Genomic DNA, 22,932 nt, shown 5'->3' with positions numbered 1-22,932 from the left:
GTCATTTATAGTCCTCCTCATCGCTTACGTCGACCCCATATAAACATTATGGACGTTGTCTACTGTTAACCCTAAATAAGGCTACCAACCGGAGTACGAAGTTACGAACCAGTCTTATATATACTCGCTGGAAGAACTTCCCATCAGCCAAGAACTAGATAGATATTTATGTTTCTGGCTGTACTACACTCTGCCCGTATCAGTTTTTACAGTACATATGGTGCTAATTTACCGCTCTAGTGCTAGCACTAAGTATACGTGCGTATGTCGAAAATTTAAAGGGCGATATGTACTGTAAAACGTTGTACGAAAAAGTAATTCGCAGCTCGTGTCGATTTAAAACACTCCCTTTGGTCGTGTTTTAATTTATCGCCACTCGTTGTGAAACTTGCGAATTTCCTACCTTTCGCACTTGTATCGTAATGTAGGTACTATTTTTATGTACGTAATTATGTATGAACGTAGAAAACGTATTAAAATCATATTGCAGAACTTCTAGTTAATACTCCATTGGCAAACTGTATCTAGTTCAAATATGTAGGCTAACCGGGCTAATTACTTTACTATTGATTCTGTTGAAACTACGTTCCTTTAAGGGCTCAGTACTGACTCAAATGGTGGCTGCTACATAATGAAAAGCATTAAAATACGAGTGTAGGCTTATGACAAGCTTGAAGCGAGTTTCATAAAAACATCTCAAGATTTTAATAACAAAACTTCCGCGATACACAGACATATTAAATATGTTAAAACGGGTCAATCACGTATTTTAAGTCGAAAATGCTCAACATGTTTCACTCATCATCTTACCGGGCACAAAGACGGCGCCACTTTTTGATATTTAACAAATGTAACACATATTAGTATAAGAATAAGGATGAAAGCCAAATGGCGTTCTAAAAGTTTTAATTATGTGACGAAAGATGGCAGTATATTTACTGTGGCTACAAAATGTTCTTTGACAAATCCACCTCTATTTCAAATTCTCTTTGTTTGTACGTATAGATGATGGTATTAAAGGGGCCGACTATAACAACCCAATTTATCTAAGAGCCATGGCGCCATTCATTTATTACGTAAGCCGATTTTTGATGTAAGAAAAAATAAGAATAGGCCGACCCCCTGTCGCTTGTTCAATATTTATTACGTAATAATAAATACAATTTTTACTTTTCATTTTATTTTATTTTTAAGTTTGTTTTAAGTATTAACAATGCTAAAGGATGTTTGAAAGTAAACGCATCTTTTTTAATAATAAACTATGGCTTAAATTTCAAGTTTTTCTTTATTATAATACCTGGTAAGTAGATCTGCCACTGGAACATTTATAGAACAATAGGTTTTCAAAGAATAATCTTACTTACTTACTAAATTCCTTCCCCCACTCCTTTGTAAGAAAAAATTAAACATGGTTGATAAAACCTTCCCCCACCCCCCCTAAATCTTCCCTTTCCCTTCAATATCTTTAATTTAACCGGTTAATTTCGTTCCTCAAGAACGAAATGAGAGCGTATTTGGCATAAACTGTTATCTCAAAAGAACAGAACCCCTAGTGTACATTTATTCGATAGCGTGACGTGACGTACGCGTTTACGTTAAGTCTCATTTTGTATGGGATTTAGAAACAGCGCGCCAAGCGGGACGTTATGGAAACTCAAAATCCCATACAAAATGAGACTTAACGCAAATGCGTACGCGTACGTCACGTTTCGCTATCGAATAAATTTACACTAGAGGTACCGTTCTTTAACCGGTAACCGCAAACGGAAACGAAATCCTTTTCGTTCCCGGGTAAATGAACAAAACCGGTTTAAAAAATAAAACGGTTTCCGAGCCATGTATCTACAACAGAAACCTGCCTTCTAAATATTAACCCTGAGGTCACATCAACCCCAAGTCAAAGAGTTCATTGCCATCCTCAAACCAATCAAAACAATGTGATTAATGATTACCAACACTGAATCAGTAATGAGCCGTTTTCCAACGCTCACTGACACTGAAGTGTATGGTAATGGCGTATTTTCCGAACCGATCTGGGTCACTTGGCATTATGCAACGCGTATTCGGCGAAGCGGGAAAGAATTCGAACGTTATCGGTATTGACTGAAGTGGTAGACTTTGGTTTAGGGTGCGTGATTTGTTAACGGTATTCTTATTTTAATGGACATGGGAGAATTTTCGTTTTATTCAAGCTTTTTTCTACTCCAGCACTCTTATTTGTCCATTAAATGATTGCCAGTAAGATCGAAATCAACTTCACAAGAAGCAGGGCGCGCGGGGCCCCTGGCTGTAGGACCCTAAAAGCAGTGTTCATTAGGAATATCATACAACTAAATACTGTTATTTTTTAAATCCTCACTTCTAGGCAAAGCTCTACAAACCAATGTTTATTTTGATTTTATTTATAATTTTGAGTGTTTGCTGTCTTAGAAAAAATATTGTGTGCAACGCTACATAATTAGGTCTTAAAATTCTCGGGCCTGTCTACAAAACTCAACTTTGTTTCGGTTTGTAACTTCGACCCTTAAAAAACACCCTTATTATGTACCTCTTGCACAAAATACTATAATCGAACTCAGTATGTTTAATTAAAAAAAACTTTAATGATTTGAATCGGTTTCCGCGGTGTTCGTTACGGAATTTAATTACTGCTAAATTTAGCTAGCTATTGACTGGACTACTATCAGACTGGCCTAGTGTTGAGAATGAAGATATCGGTACAACTTCATTGAGTTTGCGTTGAAGTAGATACTCGTACAAGACAAAAACAAGCACAGTTCACGAATATGTGTATCGATAATGTCATTTTTGGCATGTATTTTTTTTTTTTTCAATAATATTGAAAATGGTAAAGAATGTGTCACCCAATAATAAATTTGTAACGAATGATTCTCTAAAGTTACGATTTAACATGGACTCATACAAATATTTTCCACCATACCACCTGGTAATGGGTCTCTTGATTGTTCAAAATTGATGAAAAAGTTAATAGTTTCATTTTATCCATATGTGGGGTCAAAGTAATCTGATGCAAATTTTGTGTTGTTTCCTTATGTTGGCTGGTGGAATTGACTTGTAAATGATGATTTTGAATGATAAATATTTGATGACGTTCATTTGGATTTGATGTTATTTGATATCTTACAGTTAATATTTACTTCGAGTTTTAAGATTCCATGTACTTTCGCTTGCTCAGGTATTATCAGTATTAGCACGAGAGGTAAACAAGCATGCAGATAATTTGAGAAGTTTTTTTTTAATACTACGTCGGTGGCAAACAAGCATACGGCCCGCCTGATGGTAAGCAGGATCCGTAGCCTATGTACGCCTGCAACTCCAGAGGAGTTACATGCGCGTTGCCGACCCTAACCCCATCCCGCCCCTCGTTGTGCTCTGGCAAGCTTACTCACCGCCAGGAACACAACACTATGAGTAGGGATTTTCTGTAAGGTGGAGGTACTTCCCCAGTTGGGCTCTGCTCTAGATCTGGAATGACATCCGCTGTGCTGTGCCCTACCACACAGAGCGAGATGACATTCACAATGCTCATACCTCTCTTGTGGACGTAGTTTAAGGACGTACCCGGGTCCAAAGAATTTGAGAAGATTGCCTAGAATTTGAAAAGATTAATCACTAGAAACCAACCGAATAAGTTTAAAACAATGACATACTTACAATTCCGAATCCGATAACACAAAAAGTTGTAAACAACTGGAAAGCACGTAATAATTGTAAGAGTGAGTCAACAGTGAGAGCGATGCGCGAGTTGCACAAGACAACCGGACCTTGCTATTACTTCACTCAGGAATGTTGTTTTGGTCTTTTGTTTGACTACTGACCCGCCTCGACTTCGCACGGGTAAACCTTAATAGGTTAATATAATATAATAATATAATATAATAATAGCTTAATTATACAAATGAACCGTCCTCAGAAATCACTCTATTTATATGTGAAAACTGCATGAAAATCGGTTCATACATACATACATATAATCACGCCTATTTCCCGGAGGGGAAGGCAGAGACCACGGATTTCCACTTGCTACGATCCTGACATACCTCTATCGCCACGCTCGTCGGTTTAGGGTGCTCTTGACCTGGCGTTTTTCGAGGATTTCCCCGATTTGATCAGAGAAAGTCCGCCGAGGTCTACCCCTTCCAGCTCCCAAAAAATCAAAATCAAAATCGCAAAAAAACAAAATCGGTTCAGTAGACTTAAATCGACCGGGATATAAACCGTGATTACACTGATTACCTTTTATATTGTTTTTATTTAGCTCTTTATATCCCGGTCGATTTAAATCTAGTGAAACTAACCGTGAATCAATCAAAACTGTTATCCGTTCAGTAGTTTTTGAGTTTATCGCGAACTTACAGACAGACAGACATAGTAGGGTACTTGGTTTATAATGTAGTGATTTGAGGCTTTAAAAGAGGTTCTCAATTTGGAGTTGATTTAATGATAAATTAAGAAACAAGGAAAACCATTCAACAGCTCTCTAAACTTCGTTCGTACTATGATATCATGAGGATATTTTCGGGCAATTTGTACGGTATAGGTATATCTTTACCTGCCTTTGGGATTATTAATCGTTATGTGCTTCAATATTTACCGCGTAATTGGCTGCCTTAAGTTGATACCAGGAATTCATCCAATAGTATTGGTTGTACGTAATCCATCGCAGCCGAGCGAAGAAAACATGTGGATTACAACCAATTAAGTATTGTTTGATTGAGCAGAAAGGCACCCTTAAGCGCATGATTTAGAACCACGTGGTTACTTTTGTAGAGTTCTTTCTGAAAAACAGTAGTATATTTGGGAAATTGGGGAAGATTTTGGGGAACTTTGGCAGATCAACCCTTCGTGCCTAAATTTGCAGTAATTACACTTAAAAACTCATGATAAATATTTACCTTGTTCTTTTTAGGGTTCCGTAGTCAACTAGGAACCCTTATAGTTTCGCCATGTCCGTCTGTCTGTCTGTCTGTTTGTCCGAGGCTTTGCTCCGTGGTCGTTAGTGCTAGAAAGCTGAAATTCGGCATGTATATATAAATCAATAAAGCCGACAAAGTCGTACAATAAAATATAAAAATTTAATTTTTTTGAGGGTACCTCCCCTACATGTAAAGTGGGGGTGAATTTTTTTTTGCGTCAATGTGTGGGGTATCGTTGGAAAGGTCTTCCAAAACTAATAGGGGTCTTCAACAAAAAATTTTTGATAAAGTGAATAGATTCGGAGATAATCGCTCCGAAAGAGAGAAAAAATGTGTCCCCCCCCCCCTCTAACTTTTGAACCATAGGTCCAAAAAATATGAAAAAAATCGTGGAAGTAGAGCTTAAGAAAGACATTAAATTAAAACTATAGCGGACATGATCAGTTTAGTTGTTTTTGAGTTATCGCAAAAAGTTGCTCCCATAGTAAAAAGACTTTAATTAGGTAGGTACTAATTATGCAAATTTGCCTATTTGTTTAACTCGCGTGAAAGGTACCGTTTCATCCCTTGGTTAACAATTTACTATACTTTAAGCTCCAGTTTAGCTTATTGTGACGGAAGAGTAACTACGGAACCCTACACTGAGCGTGGCCCGACATGCTCTTGGCCGGTTTTATTTAATAAGTTCTTCATATAAACGACCGGTTTAGCCTAGTGGGTAGTGACCCTGCCTACGAAGCTGATGGTCCCGGGTTCAAATCCTGGTAAGGGCATGTATTCGTATAATGAGCATGGATATTTGTTCCTGAGTCATGGGTGTTTTCTATGTATTTAAGTATTTATATATTATATATATCGTTGTCTAAGTACCCTCAACACAAGCCTTATTGAGCTTACTGTGGGACTTAGTCAATTTGTGTTATAATGTCCTATAATATTTATTTATTTATTTTATTTATTTATTTATTTTAAATATCGTTGTCTAAGTACCCTCAACACAAGCCTTATTGAGCTTACTGTGGGACTTAGTCAATTTGTGTTATAATATTTATTTATTTAAACGATGTATCTCATGCAAGTACTGCATTTACAAGAAGCGGCAGAGTACCTACCTAATTTAAAAATAAACGAAGTATAATATGTAACGGACAAACCGTCTCCATTCCATCGCGTGTAAAAATATCATTTTACTTTCTTTTGCTGTTTATGTTCTCAACGTAAAAAACACTTTAGGTATCATATATTAGGCAGCGCGTGGGACGCAGCATGACTTGAGGCTTCTAATTTCGGCAAACGATCTCCCGATAAGGGAAGATTTCTCTCAGAGTTTCCTTTATGGGACTGATGTCAAAAAGGCTATGGCCTCTGTTACGAAAAAAAGGATGAGTCATTGATAAAAAAGTAAAAGTCATTGATTACATAAATCCTGAGAAAATTATAGTTATTAGAGGAATATATTGAAAATAGAATTGATTAACTTCGAAGCAGTGTCCAGACGGAACAATTTTTCACACAATCTGATCAAACTGTCAATTTGATCAGGTGGTGTGGACGCATAATATGAAACTGGCTCACCTAATACACTTGATTCGTTTGTAAGATTATGACCGATCAAATGGAGCTACGGACGCAAGAATGTCAATTTTGATTAGAGGCATGTTTTTTTATTTTTATTTTGAGTGCTCGGATGGATGGACGGAGGGACCATAAATCTAAAATTGGTGATTCAATTGTGTACGTGTGACTCTTGATGAGATTGATGCCAATATTTCTGAGCAAATTGTCAAATTTGATTGCATCGTCCGGACTTCATGTTATCCTAGATTTTAGAACCTTAATATATAATACATTTTTAGATATGTTCGTTGAGGTCCTGAATCGTCGAATCTTTTCTTCGAGGCGACTAATGAGTATTTTTCTGTTGTTTCAGGTTTCCTAAATGTCATAGCCCAAATAAGATGCCAGTATCCAGCTCTTCACCCGGGTAGGTATGCATCAATGCTTCAAGTTTTACATAATAATCCGACACATGGGTAAATACAATTAGTACAGGCAATTGCTAATTAGATACGTACCATACCCGTAACATGCGCGGTAAAGATGTTGGGCCAATGTAAGCCAAAAAAAGAAACGCATCTATGTGTCGGATCGAGATAGCAATATCGCTATCCTTTTTTGCAGGACACTTTCTGCTGAGAGGGGCAGCGGATATCTGCTATCTTAGAAGATAGATGACAAAAAGTGTTCAGCAAAAAGGTATATGTAATAAACGAATAACCCCTTAACGCGGAACGATGTCCCTTAGATGGACTACCTTTGGCCCAACATGTTTATCGAGCACCAATGTCCCAACATACATACCCAGGGACCAAAAACCTATACGCTCTATCTATGGGTCATTAAAACTAAACCTATTAAATTGTAACTGCCCTTAAACTTTTAGAGCCCCTGCCAATCCCTTGCTTATCGGAAACTACTGATGGCAAATTTATGCTCCCTATAGGCTTGTATCACGTCAGCGTGCTAACTAATGATAACTTAACTAATAAACATATTTCATCTTAATGTCAAAACGAGATAAGATCTTTGGAAGGCGATGTATGGATCAAACACGCGTTTCTTAGCCGTCTCTCTTGTTGCTTAAATAGAGATAGGTTTTTTCCGGTATTGCCCTTAACGAACCAAGGATATTTTTACTTTGCAGTTCATGTTCAAACTGATTTTAAAAGATTTGTAACTTAACCCTCTTTTACTTTATCGTGGGATTTATATTAATCAGTCCTTTATTTAGGCGTGCCTTAAATATAAACCTAGAAAATCCTTATCTACGGCTCCATAAATATTTTCTTTTCCAGTGTCGTTCGCGCAGACCCCGGCTGAATGGCACAGTCCACACCAACCCAGAAACCCACCCTGGCAGTTCTCAACACCAAGAAAAAGGTCCCCCGATTCCATGCAAATATACTACAACACACAAACCACCCAAAACCATGGACCATTTGGTAACGCACCAAATTTTCAACCAAGTTACCAAAGTTACCAGAACCAAGGCCCTCAAAATTACCAAAGCAGAAGTTCCATTGACCTTATTAATTCAGAAACCAGGGACAACCCAAGCGATCCACGTTTGCTCTCTGATTCTGCTTTCACCAGGATATCAGAAACTTTAGGTGCCATAAACACAGTAGGCCATTACCTCGTTGACATGGTCAATGAGGAAGAGAAAGACGAAAGCGATCCTAATCTGAAACAACTTCCACAAGCTTTATACACCATTAGTAAAAACGTCCTAGGCAGAAACGTAACAGACAAAATAGCTCCTATAGTTAAAAAGGCGTTACCGAGAGTTTTACCTGATGCACCTATTACTAAAATAGCTACAGGAGATACTCAGGATTCAAAATCCTGTACAACGCCTGAAGGAGAAGCTGGAATATGCGAGGACTTAAGCAACTGTCCTCAACTACTTCTGAACTTAATAAGTCTCCGTGAATCTCTCTGCTTTAAAGACTTATTTGTCCCTGGAGTTTGCTGTCCTAAGAATGCCATAGTGACGTCAACGCCGGCTGTTGAAAAACCGGTGGTAGCGACTACTAGCAAGCCGACTTACCTAGTACCAGTGACTACTCCTCGGCCGTCCAAACCGACGACGACTAAGAGACCATCGGCAGTACTTGTGTTGACGACGAAACGGCCACGGCCTGCGACGACGCACAGGCCTTCGAGCGTGACGACTGCTAGACCGCCTTCTACTACGTTCGCAACAGTACCGCCTCCTGTTATCGCTAACTTCTCAAATATTGTGGATATAAGCGGTAAGTTACATTTCATTCTAAATTGGATTTTAAAAATATATACGTGGTTATCAAAAGTTTGGCATTTTGGCCTTATTGGCCATTACATGACATAAACTCTAAGCATCGGTAAGCCCGTAAAAATATGTTTGATTTAGAAGAATTATATTTAGAACAAAAGATATAGATGGCAGGCGCCGTAAAAAAGCTAATTGCTTCGTATATATCCTTAGGTGCGACAACTTTACAAAGTGTTTACGTAATCTTAAGTATTTAACCACTTAACTGGTAAATGTAATGTAGCCATAAATAGTAAATTACTTAGTCATTTCAGTGCCATTAATGCCATGACCTGCCATTACTTTACCTACGTTGTTGAGCTTTGACGTAATTAAGAACACACTTAATGCGTTCTTAGAAATTTAACCTTTGGTAAATTTGAAGGGAAAAAAAAACCATAGGTATCAGGAAACTCAGGAATGAAACCGTTTAAAAAGAAACGTGACGGAGTAGTCCAGGGGTTCATGGCATTAGTCGCGATAGCTAAAGACACCGGTTCGAATCCGGCCTCCACCACTCGAAGGCAACTACAATTTTCCTTTAGTATACATAATCTATTTCAGTTTATAATTTATATATATTTAGTAGTGTGACTACTTTGAAACACAAATCGAAATATTTGATAAAATAATTTGAATTGTTTTCAAAGGAACATTGACACTGGGATATCGGCGTAGACTTACCGTAGACTGTTCTATTGTCAATGACGATAAAACTACATAAATAATCTGCTTGAAATCCTGCACGTCTACGTTCAAATATAAACCTTCCTAACCCCAACACAACGTCCATTCCAGAGTGCGGGCAGCGCGAAGACGAAGGCGGCCGCATAGTGGGCGGCACGGAGTCTGCGCCCGGCGCGTGGCCGTGGATGGTCGCCATCTACCTTCATGGGAATAAGCGGAGAGAGTTCTGGTGCGGAGGCACTTTGGTAGGCACGAGGCATGTGCTTACAGCTGCACATTGCACCAGGGACTCTAAGCAAAGACCGTAAGTGTTACTATCGTGTTGCTCCAACTACAATTGACGAACTGATCAACGCCACACAGCAGTGAACGATTACATTTTAACGGTGACAAACGCTTGGGTGCAACCGACCATAGATCTCAGTAATCGCAGTTAGGAGTTTGGCTGTGGGTGGTTGTAACATACCTACGGCAATAGGAATAGTAAATTCAGATGCAAAGGATTATCGGTAGACTTGGTAGGCCCAATACCTGAGCTTACAGCTGCGTATATACTAGGGACTTAAGTAGAAAAGGATTTTTCATCTTCATAACTTAAGCTATTGGAATCACTATTACCTGTACACTTGGGTATGAATGATGCTAATATACGATTATCTACCCCAATAGCAAGACCACATCATTAGTCTTTAGAATGGATCAGTAAAGATAACCTTTGCCTCAACAACAAGTCCTGTCACGGAAGATTGTGCCAAATGTACTCTGCCCTGGACCACAATCTACAATTTCGTCAGCAGCCTAACGAAGATGACATCATGGGGCCTAGCCAAGATGACAATCGTATATCGACAAGAGCATACATTAGTTCAGTTTCTATTATAGCGTTTCCTATCAACGATTGTTACTCTCACTTGGCTAGCCCCCCAGGTAAACAAGTATCATTATCGTTTGCAGTTTCCCGCCACGTCAATTCAGTGTGCGCCTGGGAGACGTAGACCTGTCCCGAGAGGACGAGCCGTCCAGGCCGGTGACGCTGCGGGTCGTGGCTGTGAAGGCTCACGAGCAGTTCTCTAGAGTGGGGTACTATAATGACATCGCTGTTCTAGTTCTCGGTGGTAAGTTCATGATGTACTCGTATTTATTGAAAGGAGTGAGAGCGCGAACATCGAGAAACGAAGATTTATTTGCGTGTCTATCACTAGATTATTTCATTGAGCAGTATATAGAGATGATGATAAATGTTCATTTTTCGTTTTTGAATTTAATTATACACGCCATTAAGCACTTGGGGTACGCCGTGGGCGACCATTCTGGGCATTACTATTATTTATCACTTTGTTATTATCAGACATAAAATAGTCCATCAAAACTACCCAGAACCACCGTCTATTTAACAAATGTATAATATCCGATCAGATTTCTATAATACCCGAATTTATTATAACTTCCAAGAAGAAATCGACTTCTACAAACTTCATTTTTATAGCTCCACACAAAAGTGTTCGCGGAGCTCTTATGAGATCACTTCGGTCTTGCAAGAATTGTGTTTTTTTTTTGTTTTGAACTACTGATATGACAACTTTTCAATCGTAATCATTCACTTTATTCCAGAAAACGTCCAAAAATCAAAATACGTGATCCCTATCTGCCTGCCGACGGCCGACTTATACCGGCATCAGTTCGATGGTTCAGTGGCAACCGTCGTCGGTTGGGGCACCACTCGCTACGGCGGAACTGAGAGTTCGAGACAACTGGAAGCAAAGCTTCCTGTGTGGAGGAATGAAGATTGCGACAAGGCGTATTTCCAACCCATCACGGAAGCGTTTTTGTGCGCTGGGTACGCGAGGGGTGGCGTAGATGCGTGCCAGGTGAGTTCTGAGGGCCTACCGCAAAAACCGAAATTCGCAAATTGCGGGGATCTTTCTCTTTTACTCTCAGTAAGACGTAATTAGAGTGACAGGGAAAAATGGCCCCAATTGACGAACTTCGATTTTCGCGGGTTATAGCCCTTATTACCAATTTCAATTATCGTCAGTTTGACTTAGGGCGACTCCAGTCGCCACTTGCTATAGCGGGATAGAGAATTCGAGGCAACTGGAAACGAAGCTGCAAGATACGAGCTTTTTAAAGTACCTGTCAACGCTTGTTGGCAGTTGCTATAAAAAGCTCGTATCTCGTAATGTCATGTTATGCTATGTCTCGTAATGGTTGCAGTACATTGCTGCTCAGTAAAATTTTAAAAATTTATTATGGGGTCATAATTAATTTTTACTTAAAAATTTTTTTTTTAAAAACTTCGTAATAACTACACGGATAAATACTATATCTGATTTAATGTATCGCCTGAATTGGATTTACACACAATATATGTATATAGTCGCCTAGTAGCCACAACAAGTCTTATTGAGCTTACTGTGGGTCGATTTGTGTAGAATATTTATTATGAATTATCCATTCCAGGGTGACTCAGGCGGGCCGCTAATGCTGCAAGTGAACGGGCGCTGGACGCAGATAGGCGTCGTGTCGTTCGGCAACAAGTGCGGCGAGCCGGGCTACCCTGGCGTCTACACCCGGCTCACGCATTACGCTGGCTGGTTGAACCAGAATCTAGTTTAGTAACCTTTTTCATGACTTCATACTGGATTCCCTATGCTCGAGGAGCCAGGGTATCCTGGTGTCTACACCCGTGTATCCCTTTAGGATCAACTTATCATGACTTTATCTTCATTTTTTGTGATATCACGTCGGTAGCAAACAAGCATACGGCCCGCCTGATGGTAAGTGGTCACTATAGCCTATGGACGTCTGCAACTCCGGGGGTTTACATATAAAAAACCTGTACACTTCTTTTTTGAAAAACTCCATACTGTGGTCCTTTGAGAAAACTTCGTCCGCGGGAGGAGTTTCCTGTTTGATACATTGATATCCGGCAATTCAGTAGAAAATATGATGAGAAAAAAATCCTCTTTTTCTAGGAAGTTAAGAAAGACGCTAACTTTATATAACCCAGTTACCATCTTACAGAAAATATTTAGTCACTAAGATAAATTTGCCATAAACAACGAATATATGTGGCATTCATATTTATTCAAACTTCTGGCTTTCTATTTATTGTGCTTTTATATCGGTACTGGATGTTTTGTGATAAAACTAAATTGACTGTTAATTATAGAACTTTGTTATAAGTAAATAATTAGTAATATTAGAGTATTATAAATAATAAGGCTAATAAATACTGTACATAAAATAAATGATCGTTTTTCTTTTATTACACTTTTACCATGCCTTATGTTGTATAGTTAAGGAAGCCATTTCCGCCAGTAGAAAAGGAAGCAAATTAAAAAAATCTAGGCGGGAAGGTTTGTCCTTCCATAGAAAATTGAAATTTCAAGCGCTGGTGGCCTAGCGGTAAGAGCGTGCGACTTGCAATCCGGAGGTCGCGGGTTCAAACCCCGGCTCGTACCAATGAGTTTTTCGGAACTTATGTACGAAATATCATTTGATATTTACCAGTCGCTTTTCGGTGAAGGAAAACATCGTGAGAAAACCGGTCTAATCCCAACAAGGCCTAGTTTATCCTCTGGGTTGGAAGGTCTGATGGCAGTCGCTTTCGTAAAAACTAGTGCCTACGCCAAATCTTGGGATTAGTTGTCAAGCGGACCCCAGGCTCCCATGAGCCGTGGCAAATGCCGGGACAACGCGAGGAAGAAGAAGATAGAAAATTGAAATTTCGCGCCTTTTTCTTCTGACTAAGTGGGTGGGTGCCAGAGTATCATTAAAGGCTAGTTAAATGCTGATTGCTTGCAACTTATTCATATGTTAAAATAGTATAAAAATTGTCCCAAAACTAAGCTACTAGCTACTTACTTTCTACTAGAAAATCCTACCCTACACCTTAGTTAAACGTTAGACCTATAATTATAAACAGAAGCAGGCTGACGCAACTAGGAACAAAATAAGATTTGTATGGAACTTGTTTCGCAAATCTTTGCCAACGAAGAAAAATAAAACGTCAGTGCTATTTATTATGTCAAGTTTACATTAAGTCAACTGTCAGCCTAATTGTTTTGTTTGTTATGAAGGCTTCAATGTTTTGTTCGGGTATTTCGTGCAATTTCTTTATTATTTAGTGAAAATATCGAAAATAGTGAACCGTGATCAGAGTAAAGAACGAGTTTGTTACAATGCCACCTAGAAAACGGTTTACTAAGTGTGAAATATGTGGCAAGCGAGCCATTCGAGAAAATCACGAAAAAAAGGGATTTTATGGCGGAATTTCCCTTGAATAAAGACCGGTACGTATTGCTTTAGATACTTTTGACCTTATTTTGGTGCAGCAGGCTTTAAACACATCGAAAATTTGATATTTTATATTATTTTTAGTTGTGAACTAGGGATGTACTAAAACTATCGATAACTGTATGTTTATTTGTATATCAGTGTAAGTAATTAAATAAAATATGTGAAATTTCCTGAGATTGCATGCAAGTTATGCAATATGACAAAATTATTTCGTCGAAGATTTTCAGTGGAAAATTATCTATCATCTATGCATTAATGGTCATTATTTAACATATTTTTTTAAATCTAGTAATTATTTAATATATTAATCCGAAATGTAAGTAAATTAATCTCTCTTTTTGTGATCAATAAAAAATATTATACGACATTATTACACAAATTGACTTAATCCCAGCTAGGAAGCTAAATAAGACATGTGTTGTGGGTACTTAGACAATGATATATATATATATATATATGTATATATATGTGTTTTCTATGTATTAATATATATATATATATATATATATATATATATATATATATATATATATATATTAATACATAGAAAACACACATGACTCAACAAATATGCATGGTCATCACATAAATCAATGCCCGTACCAGGATTTGAACCTGGGACCATCGGCTTCATAGGCAGGGTTACTGCCCAGTAGGACCATGACCGGTTCTCATGATTAACAGACATATAAATATATAAAAAGTTAGAGCATTGATAAAGGGTTGTTGATAATTGGATGCCAAAAAACATGATTTATAGATGCATATTAGCGCTAAATAATCAGTTGATCATCTCATTAGCAAACACTTGGAATATAAACTGTACATAACCAAGGCTGTATGTTTTCAGATGCAGGCAGTGGGTCAAATTTGTTGGGAACGAGGACGTGGTACATCTTCCCATAGAAAAGTTACATTTATTGAAACATGTATCTGCAGATCATTTTGAAAATAGTGCTTTTAATAAAAAAAAATTAAGAAAAAAAAATAGTGAAGGATTTTATAATTACATTCTGAGTGTAACGAGGTATTCTAAAATAGAATCCTAGCGTAGTGAGGGATTCAAGTGTTAACGCCTATGGGTGGTATTCCACTTATGCAATTTTTTTGTCCAATGTGTATTGCGTCTCACATTTTGATTAATGACAGAGTGAGACGCAATGACATTGGACCAAGAAATTGGATAGGTGGAATACCACCCTAAGGTGGAAATATTTTTGCTAACACGTGATAATTTTACATACTGCTTTTCACATCACCTATGAGGAAATTATTATGGTACAAATAAATAAATAAATTTAATTAATGGTAATTAAATTAAATAATTTAACCTAAGAAGTATCCAAAAAGAGGAAAAAAGTGATCCCTCCTAGTAGGGAAAAAAGTGCTACTTTGATCCTTCCTAGTGGTGAAGAACAACAAGGTGTTCTAAAAAAATCGAGTCCACATTAAGCTCGACCAAGTATTAGTCCACTCATAGAACTATCCACTATATAACATACAACTTAAATGTGGACTTGATTTCGAGTACAAAATTTGTAGACAAGAGTCTATATTTCAAGCCTCCCCATTTTATCGATATTGATAAGAAACGCAAGCGTGTAGCGTACTACACTATTTAAATTGCTTATGTTGGTACTATGGTTCTTTGACAGTGCTTTGACAGTTCTTTGTCGTACATTTTGGTAATGATTTGCGAAACAAAGGGATTCCACTCGCTAGTATGGAAGTCCCGTCTCTTAAAACGTAGTGATTATATGCTCTTTGAACAGAAGCTTCATGTTGTAAGTTTGGAAGATGAGGCTGAAGTAATTACGCAGCCCGTCCGGCTGCTGCTTGCTTGCCTAACAACTTCAAACAACTTTGTCAGTAGAAAAAGGTACGAAATTCAAATTTTCTATGGGACACTAACAAAGAATATAATACTCACTAGGAGGACACTAACCTACCTAATATATTTACTATACTCTTTGCAATAACCCCGCGCGCCTAATTTTTTTTTTAATTTGCCGCTTTCTTTGCTTTCTTCTACTGACGGAAATGGCATGACAGACTATGAAATGAAATGAAAACATTTATTTCGGACAAAAACATCCATATTATGTTAGTAATGACTTACGGCTATAGTTTGTATATATGTGTAGTGTGCAAATATTGTGCAAATATGATATTTGCACACTTCGTATGTCGCTGGAGTAAAGGCCCAGGCTACGCAAGCAGAATGCGTAAGTAGCTACCATCATTTTTTCTTGTGCGCCAATAGCTAAAAAAAAATAACGATTGATGCAACTTACGTGAGTATCACAAAGCCACAACATGCACACGCTAAATGCTCCGTGTGCAATAAAATGCACAAATACCACCCACTAAATTGATATTTAGACGTTTATTTTGTTTAATAAAAAAGAAGAAGCGTTATACAAGCTGGAGGACACGGCCAAATTATAAGGGTTCCGTATTTATTTTTTCTTGTGGCAATACTCGCTACCTGCCATCTGTCACACGTCAACTGTCACTTACGTGACTTACGTCACGTCAGTTCGGAGATCTCTGTGCCTGACTAATCCACTATTTTCAATGAAAATAAACAAGTAATTATAAAACGCGACCACCAATGTTCTCTAAAACACCCTCCGTTACTATCCATTGATACACCGATCATCTCAACTGATTACTACAGGGGATAGTTTGTGAATTACAGTTAAAAATGAAGTACTCAACATCACCAACCCCAAGCACTAGTTCTACGTTTAATTTCCCTCGTAGTACTTCTCCTTTGCCCGCTCCAGCCAACTACCAGCCCACGACGGCCAGCGCAGCGGTCAAGCGGTACAAATACTTGCGGAGACTGTTCAAATTCAATCAGATGGACTTCGAATTCGCGGCGTGGCAAATGGTTTACTTATTCGTGTCGCCCCAGAAAGTTTTCCGGAATTTTAATTATAGAAAACGTGAGTACTTGTCTCATCTTGTTGCTCTTTATCAGACAAGGAAGTGTGATCTTTGTTTAGTAGAACATTAACTTGCCAGGGATTGTATAAGAGATGTTGTTATTCATTTGCTTTGTTTTTTACAAGTTGGTGTTCCTACATGGCCACTTTACACAAATACTTCCATGTTTCTGTTAATATATGCTAGTTTAAGTTTTATCTGTGGAAAGATCACGATTTGACCTTGTGGATTACTGTAATTGGCTTTATACACTTAAAATTTAAAATTGCACATGTAATTATTATAAGCTGTTGTAATCCTGAATAAAAAAAAAAAGATAAGTAGTCAGTGATAAATCTTGTACCAAAAATGAAAGTTTTGCAAAAACTTTTTTAAATCTTGACTTGGTTATTAGGTCAGAAAAAATAGCCCAGTTGAATTAAGTTCTTATTATGACTGTGTGAACTAAATTTTTTTTAAACATTATTAATTACTTATTTTTATTATTATATAATAATTTGACGACCGGTCTGGCCTAGTGGGTAGTGACCCTGCCTACGAAGCCGATGGTCCCGGGTTCAAATCCTGGTAAGGGCATTTATTCGTGTGATGAGCATGGATATTTGTTCCTGAGTCATGGGTGTTTTCTATGTATTTTAAGTATTTATAAATATTTATATATTATATATATTGTTGTCTAAGTACCCTCAACACAAGCCTTATTGAGCTTACTGTGGGACTTAGTCAATTTGTGTAATAATGTCCTATAATATTTATTTATTTATTAATTAATAATGTTTTCAGATACCAGATCACAGTTTGCCAGAGATGACCCAGCATTCCTTGTGTTACTTAGTGTTTGGTTATTTTGTAAGTATTTTTATATGGATTCTTTTTCCTCTTATATCTAAACATTATTTTGTATGATTAGGCCCGTCCACACAGAGCGAGCATACGCGCGAGGCAATTTCCTCACGCACAAACCGGCCAGTGTAGACGTGCCTCGGCCGAGGCGGTGCGCTCAGGCAAGGAAAACGCGATCTGTGTGGACCCGCCTAATACCTAAGTTTAATAAAAAAAAAACAAACTTCCATAATCATAAAAGACTAGCATCTTATAGCTTGGTGGCCTATTTTTTTTAGGGGTGCCAATGAGTTTTTCAGGACTTATGTACGAAATATAATTTGATATTCACCAGTTGCTGTGGGTGAAGGAAAACATTGTAAGACTAATCCCAATAAGGCCTATTTTACCCTCTGTGTTGGAAGGTTAGATGGCAGTTGCTTTTGTAAAAACTAGTCCCTACACCTATTCTAGGGATTAGTTGCCAAGCGGACCCCTGGCTCCAATGAGCCATGGCAAGGAAGAAGATCTTCTGCTAACTTTCTAGATTGATAAAAACTATCCTATGTCCTTTCCCGGGCCTCAAATTATCTCCATACCAAATTTCACCTAGATTGGTTCAGGATGGGGAAAGGAATGATGGTGGACAAGAAATGAGATGGGAAGACGAGTTCAGGCAGGTAGCTGGAGCCTTGTGGAGAAGACAGGCTCTAGACAGAGACACATGGAGGAATATGGGAGAGGCATATGCCAAGGGCAACCAGACAAAACGTCTGCGGAGAAAGGCTAGCAGTAAGTAGTAAGTAAGATTGGTTCAGCGGCTTACACATGAAGAACTAACAGACAGACAGTTACTTTCATACAAAAGCAAACTTATCCCTGAGCCTATTGAATTGTTTCAGTATCCTCTATATGTTTCGGGCTCGGCATGGGCCTGGACTGGGGGCAACTGGTGTTATTCATCATATTTGTAGTCTTTGTGGACTTCATCGGAGCTGGCTTGTTGGTGTCCACTTTCTTTTGGTAACTATCATTTTGCTACAGTACAAAGTTTACTTCTGTCTTTATTTCGAGTCCCTAATATTATTTCAGAAGATAATCCTTTATTATTTACAAACTTAGACCTACGAGAAGTTTAAATAAACCCTAAGTTAGCAGTAGAACAAAATTTGACAGAGAGCTTATTCACTTTTTTCATTTGTTTGTCTAAAGGCGTGTCCAGATTCAACGAATGCGCCGTGGTTACGCACGCCTCTTTGCTAGATTGCGCTTTATGCGAGCGTTGTATCACTTGCGCTAATTAGGCGCGCAATCTAAAGTGAACATTCGCGGCGTTCGGTAGTTGTGAGCCATAAGTGTGCGACCTGACTGAAAACGTATAAAGATATTTTCCAAGAAGGCATATAATAATATAATACGACATTATTACACAAATTGACTAAGTCCCACAATAAGCTCAATAAGGCTTGTGTTGAGGGTACTTAGACAACGATACATATAATATATAAATATTTATAAATACATAAATACAAAGAAAACACCCATGACTCAGGAACAAATATCCATGCTCAGCACAGGAATAAATGCCCTTACCAGGATTTGAACCCGGGACCATCAGCTTCGTAGGCAGGGTCACTACCCACTAGGCCAAACCGGTCGTCATATTACAATGCGCTTTAGAACGTGAAGTAAAGCTACACCGGCTCTAACCCTACACCTCTGACCCGAGAAGATTTAAATCCCTCCTACATTGTAGGAGGGTATCCCAATATGGGACTGGCAAGAAACTATATATGAGTGGCCTCGTTGCACGCTGCTCAAATCCCATAAAAACACGCCCTGCTGGACGTACGCCACTGTGACTGTACACTAAGATTTATGTTTCCAGGTACATAAGCAACAAATACTTACGGCGCGACGCGGCGGCGCCCGACGTGGAGTGGGGCTACGCCTTCGACGTGCACATCAACGCGTTCTTCCCGCCGCTGTCGCTACTCCACTGTTTGCAGATCGTGCTGTTTAACAGTAAGGTTACCTTAAGTTTTAGGAGCAGAGTAGAAACTCAACTACCCACATAGTAAGAAATTTTAATTTCTTTGTAGTTAAGGCCTTTGTTTATATTTTAAGAGGATATACGGGAGCTGAGATTTAAATATTTTAGGCGAACAATCCTGAGTAAAATCTCAAAAAAGGATGTTTCGTAGTCGACTGTTTCCTGCTCCAAAACTTAACCAAATGTAACCAAATTTTGAGATCTAAATGGTGATGAAATTATTTGTGTTGGACTGTTTTGCTTTTTAGGCTAATTGATGTCAGTTTTGAATACCAAGCTTCTCTTCGTGGCCTAGTAAATTAGGCCATTTTTGCGAATATTTAAAGTGCACTAGCTTCTAAGGAAACTAAAATATCAAAATTAATAATAATAACCTGTTGAAAAAATCATTGCTCTAGCTTCAGAATTTATAACCTAATTAAAAGGTTTTTGTTGTTTCCAGGTCTATTGAGCCACGACGGCATCCTACCCTGCTTCGTGTCCAACACGTTCTGGCTTGCCTCCATCATCTACTATCTCTACATCACTTTCCTGGGATACAGCAGTAAGTGATCTTCATGTCCGAAGACCAAAGATTTCAGATGTATTTAGACCTTATTGCCATTGAAATAAATTCTAAAATTCATTTAATCTCTTGTATGTGTATGATAAGGTTCTTGACCGAATTTTAGTCATGTTTGTGCATTTTTTGAACACTTGTCTGCACTATACAGCACAACTGAGGAACCTACTATTTTTAGCTGCACACGGTCCACCTAAAGCAAAGGGGTTGCACAAAAACGACTTAGATTTTTATTAGTGACAATGTGACTTCACGTAGCTCCGGCGCTTCGGGAACAGCAGCCCTTCCGCCCTTGCGTGACGAAGCACGGTCACTTCGCTCGGCTCCGCAGCTTCGGCTTACTGGTCGCCTTCGCGCACCCGTTCTCTTTTATAAACACTCTAGGGGTAGGGCAGACAAGACCACGTGGATGGTGGGGTGCTCCGATTCGTTTTTGAGCCATTTTTGATTATAGAGAAAAGTTTTTCCTACAAAACATGCTTATTTTAGCGTAATATCTAAAAAACATCACATGGATGAATTTTTTCCTAAGCCCTGCACCCCCTATGCTTTAGACCAACCGCCACACACACAAAATTGGAGAGGTTAAATGCTTTTTATACAATTTTATTGTTCCGTCATGTGACTTATGGGGTATTGTATTCGTGTTAGACATTGGATCAGTATCTAGAACACATAAATCAAGTAATCTGAAAGTTGAAGAGTTTATAGAATTATTAAAAAGGTACCTGAAATACTTTCAGATTATGGCAAAGTAGTTGACAGTGGTAAGTCATGACACAAATGTTGGGGGTTATTTTTTTTATTGTTCATTTGTGGCCTACACTTTTCCAACTGTGGTTATTGTGACTAACATTAGAATAATTACTATAATTCACTAGGTATTCTTCGTTTTAATATGGATTATAGATATATAAAAGGAGATTTCTTTATTGCACTGTGCACAGCTCAACTCGAATAGAATTTAATTACGAACAGGCGGGTCCCGCCCGCGAGGGGGGGGGGGGATTGCCTAATACCTATTCGGATTTCGTAACTACTCAATTATCGATAACAACCAGTAACAACCAGGAACGCTGCGACAGTATTAGACTACCCGTCTTTTTCTAAATTTATTATAATTTTTACTAGGGACGGGTAGTCTATCTCGCGGGCGAGATCCTATCGCGGCACTCCTGTGCGAATCCAGCTGTTCTTACACATTTAGTAAGGGTAACCACACACCTCTGAATTAAAACCCGGTTCAGTTCTGTTCAGTTCTGATCACTGTTACGGAAATCTATTAGATACAATTGAGAGTTTAATCTAAACCATAGAGATCAAGGTTAAATGTATCACATACTATCTGGCTCTTACACCCTATGGTGACCTTGACCTTTAATTCGATATTAGATATTACCGAAGCAGGAATAACCCTTCGACAAGCTTTTTCTAAATTATGATTTTAAATCAGAGATACCTAAAATGAGTTTGAGTAATATAACAGAACTTTAATGTTAGTATTTGGAATATAAAGACAATTTATTCATGAATGAATCTCTAATTTTAGTCTGTAAAATATTTACTCTTCAATTTCTTCAAAATCGGGACCAATGGCAGACTGGGGCCAATTTTCCAACTAAAATAATCTATGGACGATTTATTTCTTCCAGATCTTCCGATGTTGAGCAACACGCGCGCGTTCCTGCTGCCTCTACCCGCGCTCTGTATCGCGTACATCGCCTCCCTACTCATGGGTTTCAACTTCAGCCATATGCTTAAAGATTTCTACTTGTATAGAGTTTTGTAATAATAATTGAGAATATTCATGCGAATATTTCATTAAAAATTGAACTAAACTATACGGACATCACATGTGTCTAAATTCAATGTACAATAGTTATGTTACTCGTATAATATATAAGAATGCAAAGATCCCAAGTGGGGAAGCTCCACCTTACAGAAAACCGCAGCCAAATAGCACTAGACCCTACTCATAGTGTTGTGTTCCTGCCGGTAAGGTTACCAGAGCTCAATGAGGGTGCGGAGTGTTAAGGCTGGCAACGTGCATGTAACACCTCTGGAGTTGCCAATGGTCGGCTACGGAGACTGCCTACCATCAGGCGGGCCGTATGCTTGTTTGCCACCGACGTAGTATAATAATGCAGTTGTTAGTTGAAAACTAAGCAACATAAAGCACCTATAATTTAACCACAGAACATGTAATTTTAAGCGTTGCGGGGATTTTGGAACACGAGGTAAATAAACTCTGCTGCCAAACAAAATATAACCTCACCACGGCTAAAAAATATATGGTTTGGAAACATTCAAAATCAGCGTACAAAAGTGAAAAACTTTGCCCGATCACAGATTTCAAAGAGCATTTCGTTCGCAGAAGAGTTCTAGATTTTCGCTTTAACATGTCAGCTTTTCTATTATTTTTCTTAGTAAAAAATGACAATATGATGAGGTATTTGCATGAAGCTACAATATGAATACTTAACACATATTATTATTACCTATTGTTGGCAATAATAAATAATATAGCATGTATTGTCCAGCAGTGACACTAAAATGGGGTGTAGGATAAGGAAATGCATTTTTGTAATTTAACCATTGAATGAAATTTTTTGCATGGGACTGCATTAATAAGTTTATTATAAAAATATCATTGTACATAGTCAATAATTATGATACCTACTTGTATTAAACAATTACTTTCTGTAATTAATAAATTTTGTAAATATTATTTCTTATTATTTACTTTACCCCTGTGTAGATTGAA

The 22,932-nt window shown here is 38.2% G+C and overlaps 2 protein-coding genes across 5 annotated transcripts in view; both read left to right on the top strand.

Annotated features, from left to right (window-relative positions):
• Positions 1-12,280, top strand: part of LOC133531298 (proclotting enzyme-like) — a 40,682-nt gene extending 28,402 nt beyond the window's left edge. For 2 of the 4 annotated variants that reach the window (XM_061869441.1, XM_061869435.1), the window contains exons 2-7: positions 6,868-6,921; positions 7,793-8,752; positions 9,589-9,781; positions 10,432-10,592; positions 11,089-11,345; positions 11,938-12,280. In XM_061869441.1, the coding sequence (XP_061725425.1) occupies positions 6,868-6,921; positions 7,793-8,752; positions 9,589-9,781; positions 10,432-10,592; positions 11,089-11,345; positions 11,938-12,093 (1,781 nt within the window). In that variant the 3' untranslated portion in view covers positions 12,094-12,280. Of the gene's footprint in view, positions 1-6,019; positions 6,926-7,792; positions 8,753-9,588; positions 9,782-10,431; positions 10,593-11,088; positions 11,346-11,937 lie in introns of those variants that run through there. The other 2 variants (XM_061869455.1, XM_061869447.1) reach the window with 2 other exon arrangements.
• A 4,006-nt stretch (positions 12,281-16,286) lies between these two features.
• On the top strand, positions 16,287-22,896 carry LOC133531487 (protein unc-50 homolog). Its single transcript, XM_061869737.1, has 6 exons — positions 16,287-16,730; positions 17,515-17,580; positions 18,456-18,576; positions 19,442-19,578; positions 20,049-20,150; positions 21,821-22,896. The coding sequence occupies exons 1-6, from the start codon at positions 16,487-16,489 to the stop codon at positions 21,955-21,957; spliced, it is 807 nt and encodes a 268-aa protein (XP_061725721.1). The 5' UTR covers positions 16,287-16,486; the 3' UTR covers positions 21,958-22,896.
• The last annotated feature ends 36 nt before the right edge of the window (positions 22,897-22,932 follow it).

The sequence above is a fragment of the Cydia pomonella genome, chromosome 2 (genome assembly GCF_033807575.1).
Source record: "Cydia pomonella isolate Wapato2018A chromosome 2, ilCydPomo1, whole genome shotgun sequence".
Lineage (NCBI taxonomy): Eukaryota > Metazoa > Arthropoda > Insecta > Lepidoptera > Tortricidae > Cydia > Cydia pomonella.
This window is presented reverse-complemented; position numbering and strand designations above follow the sequence as displayed.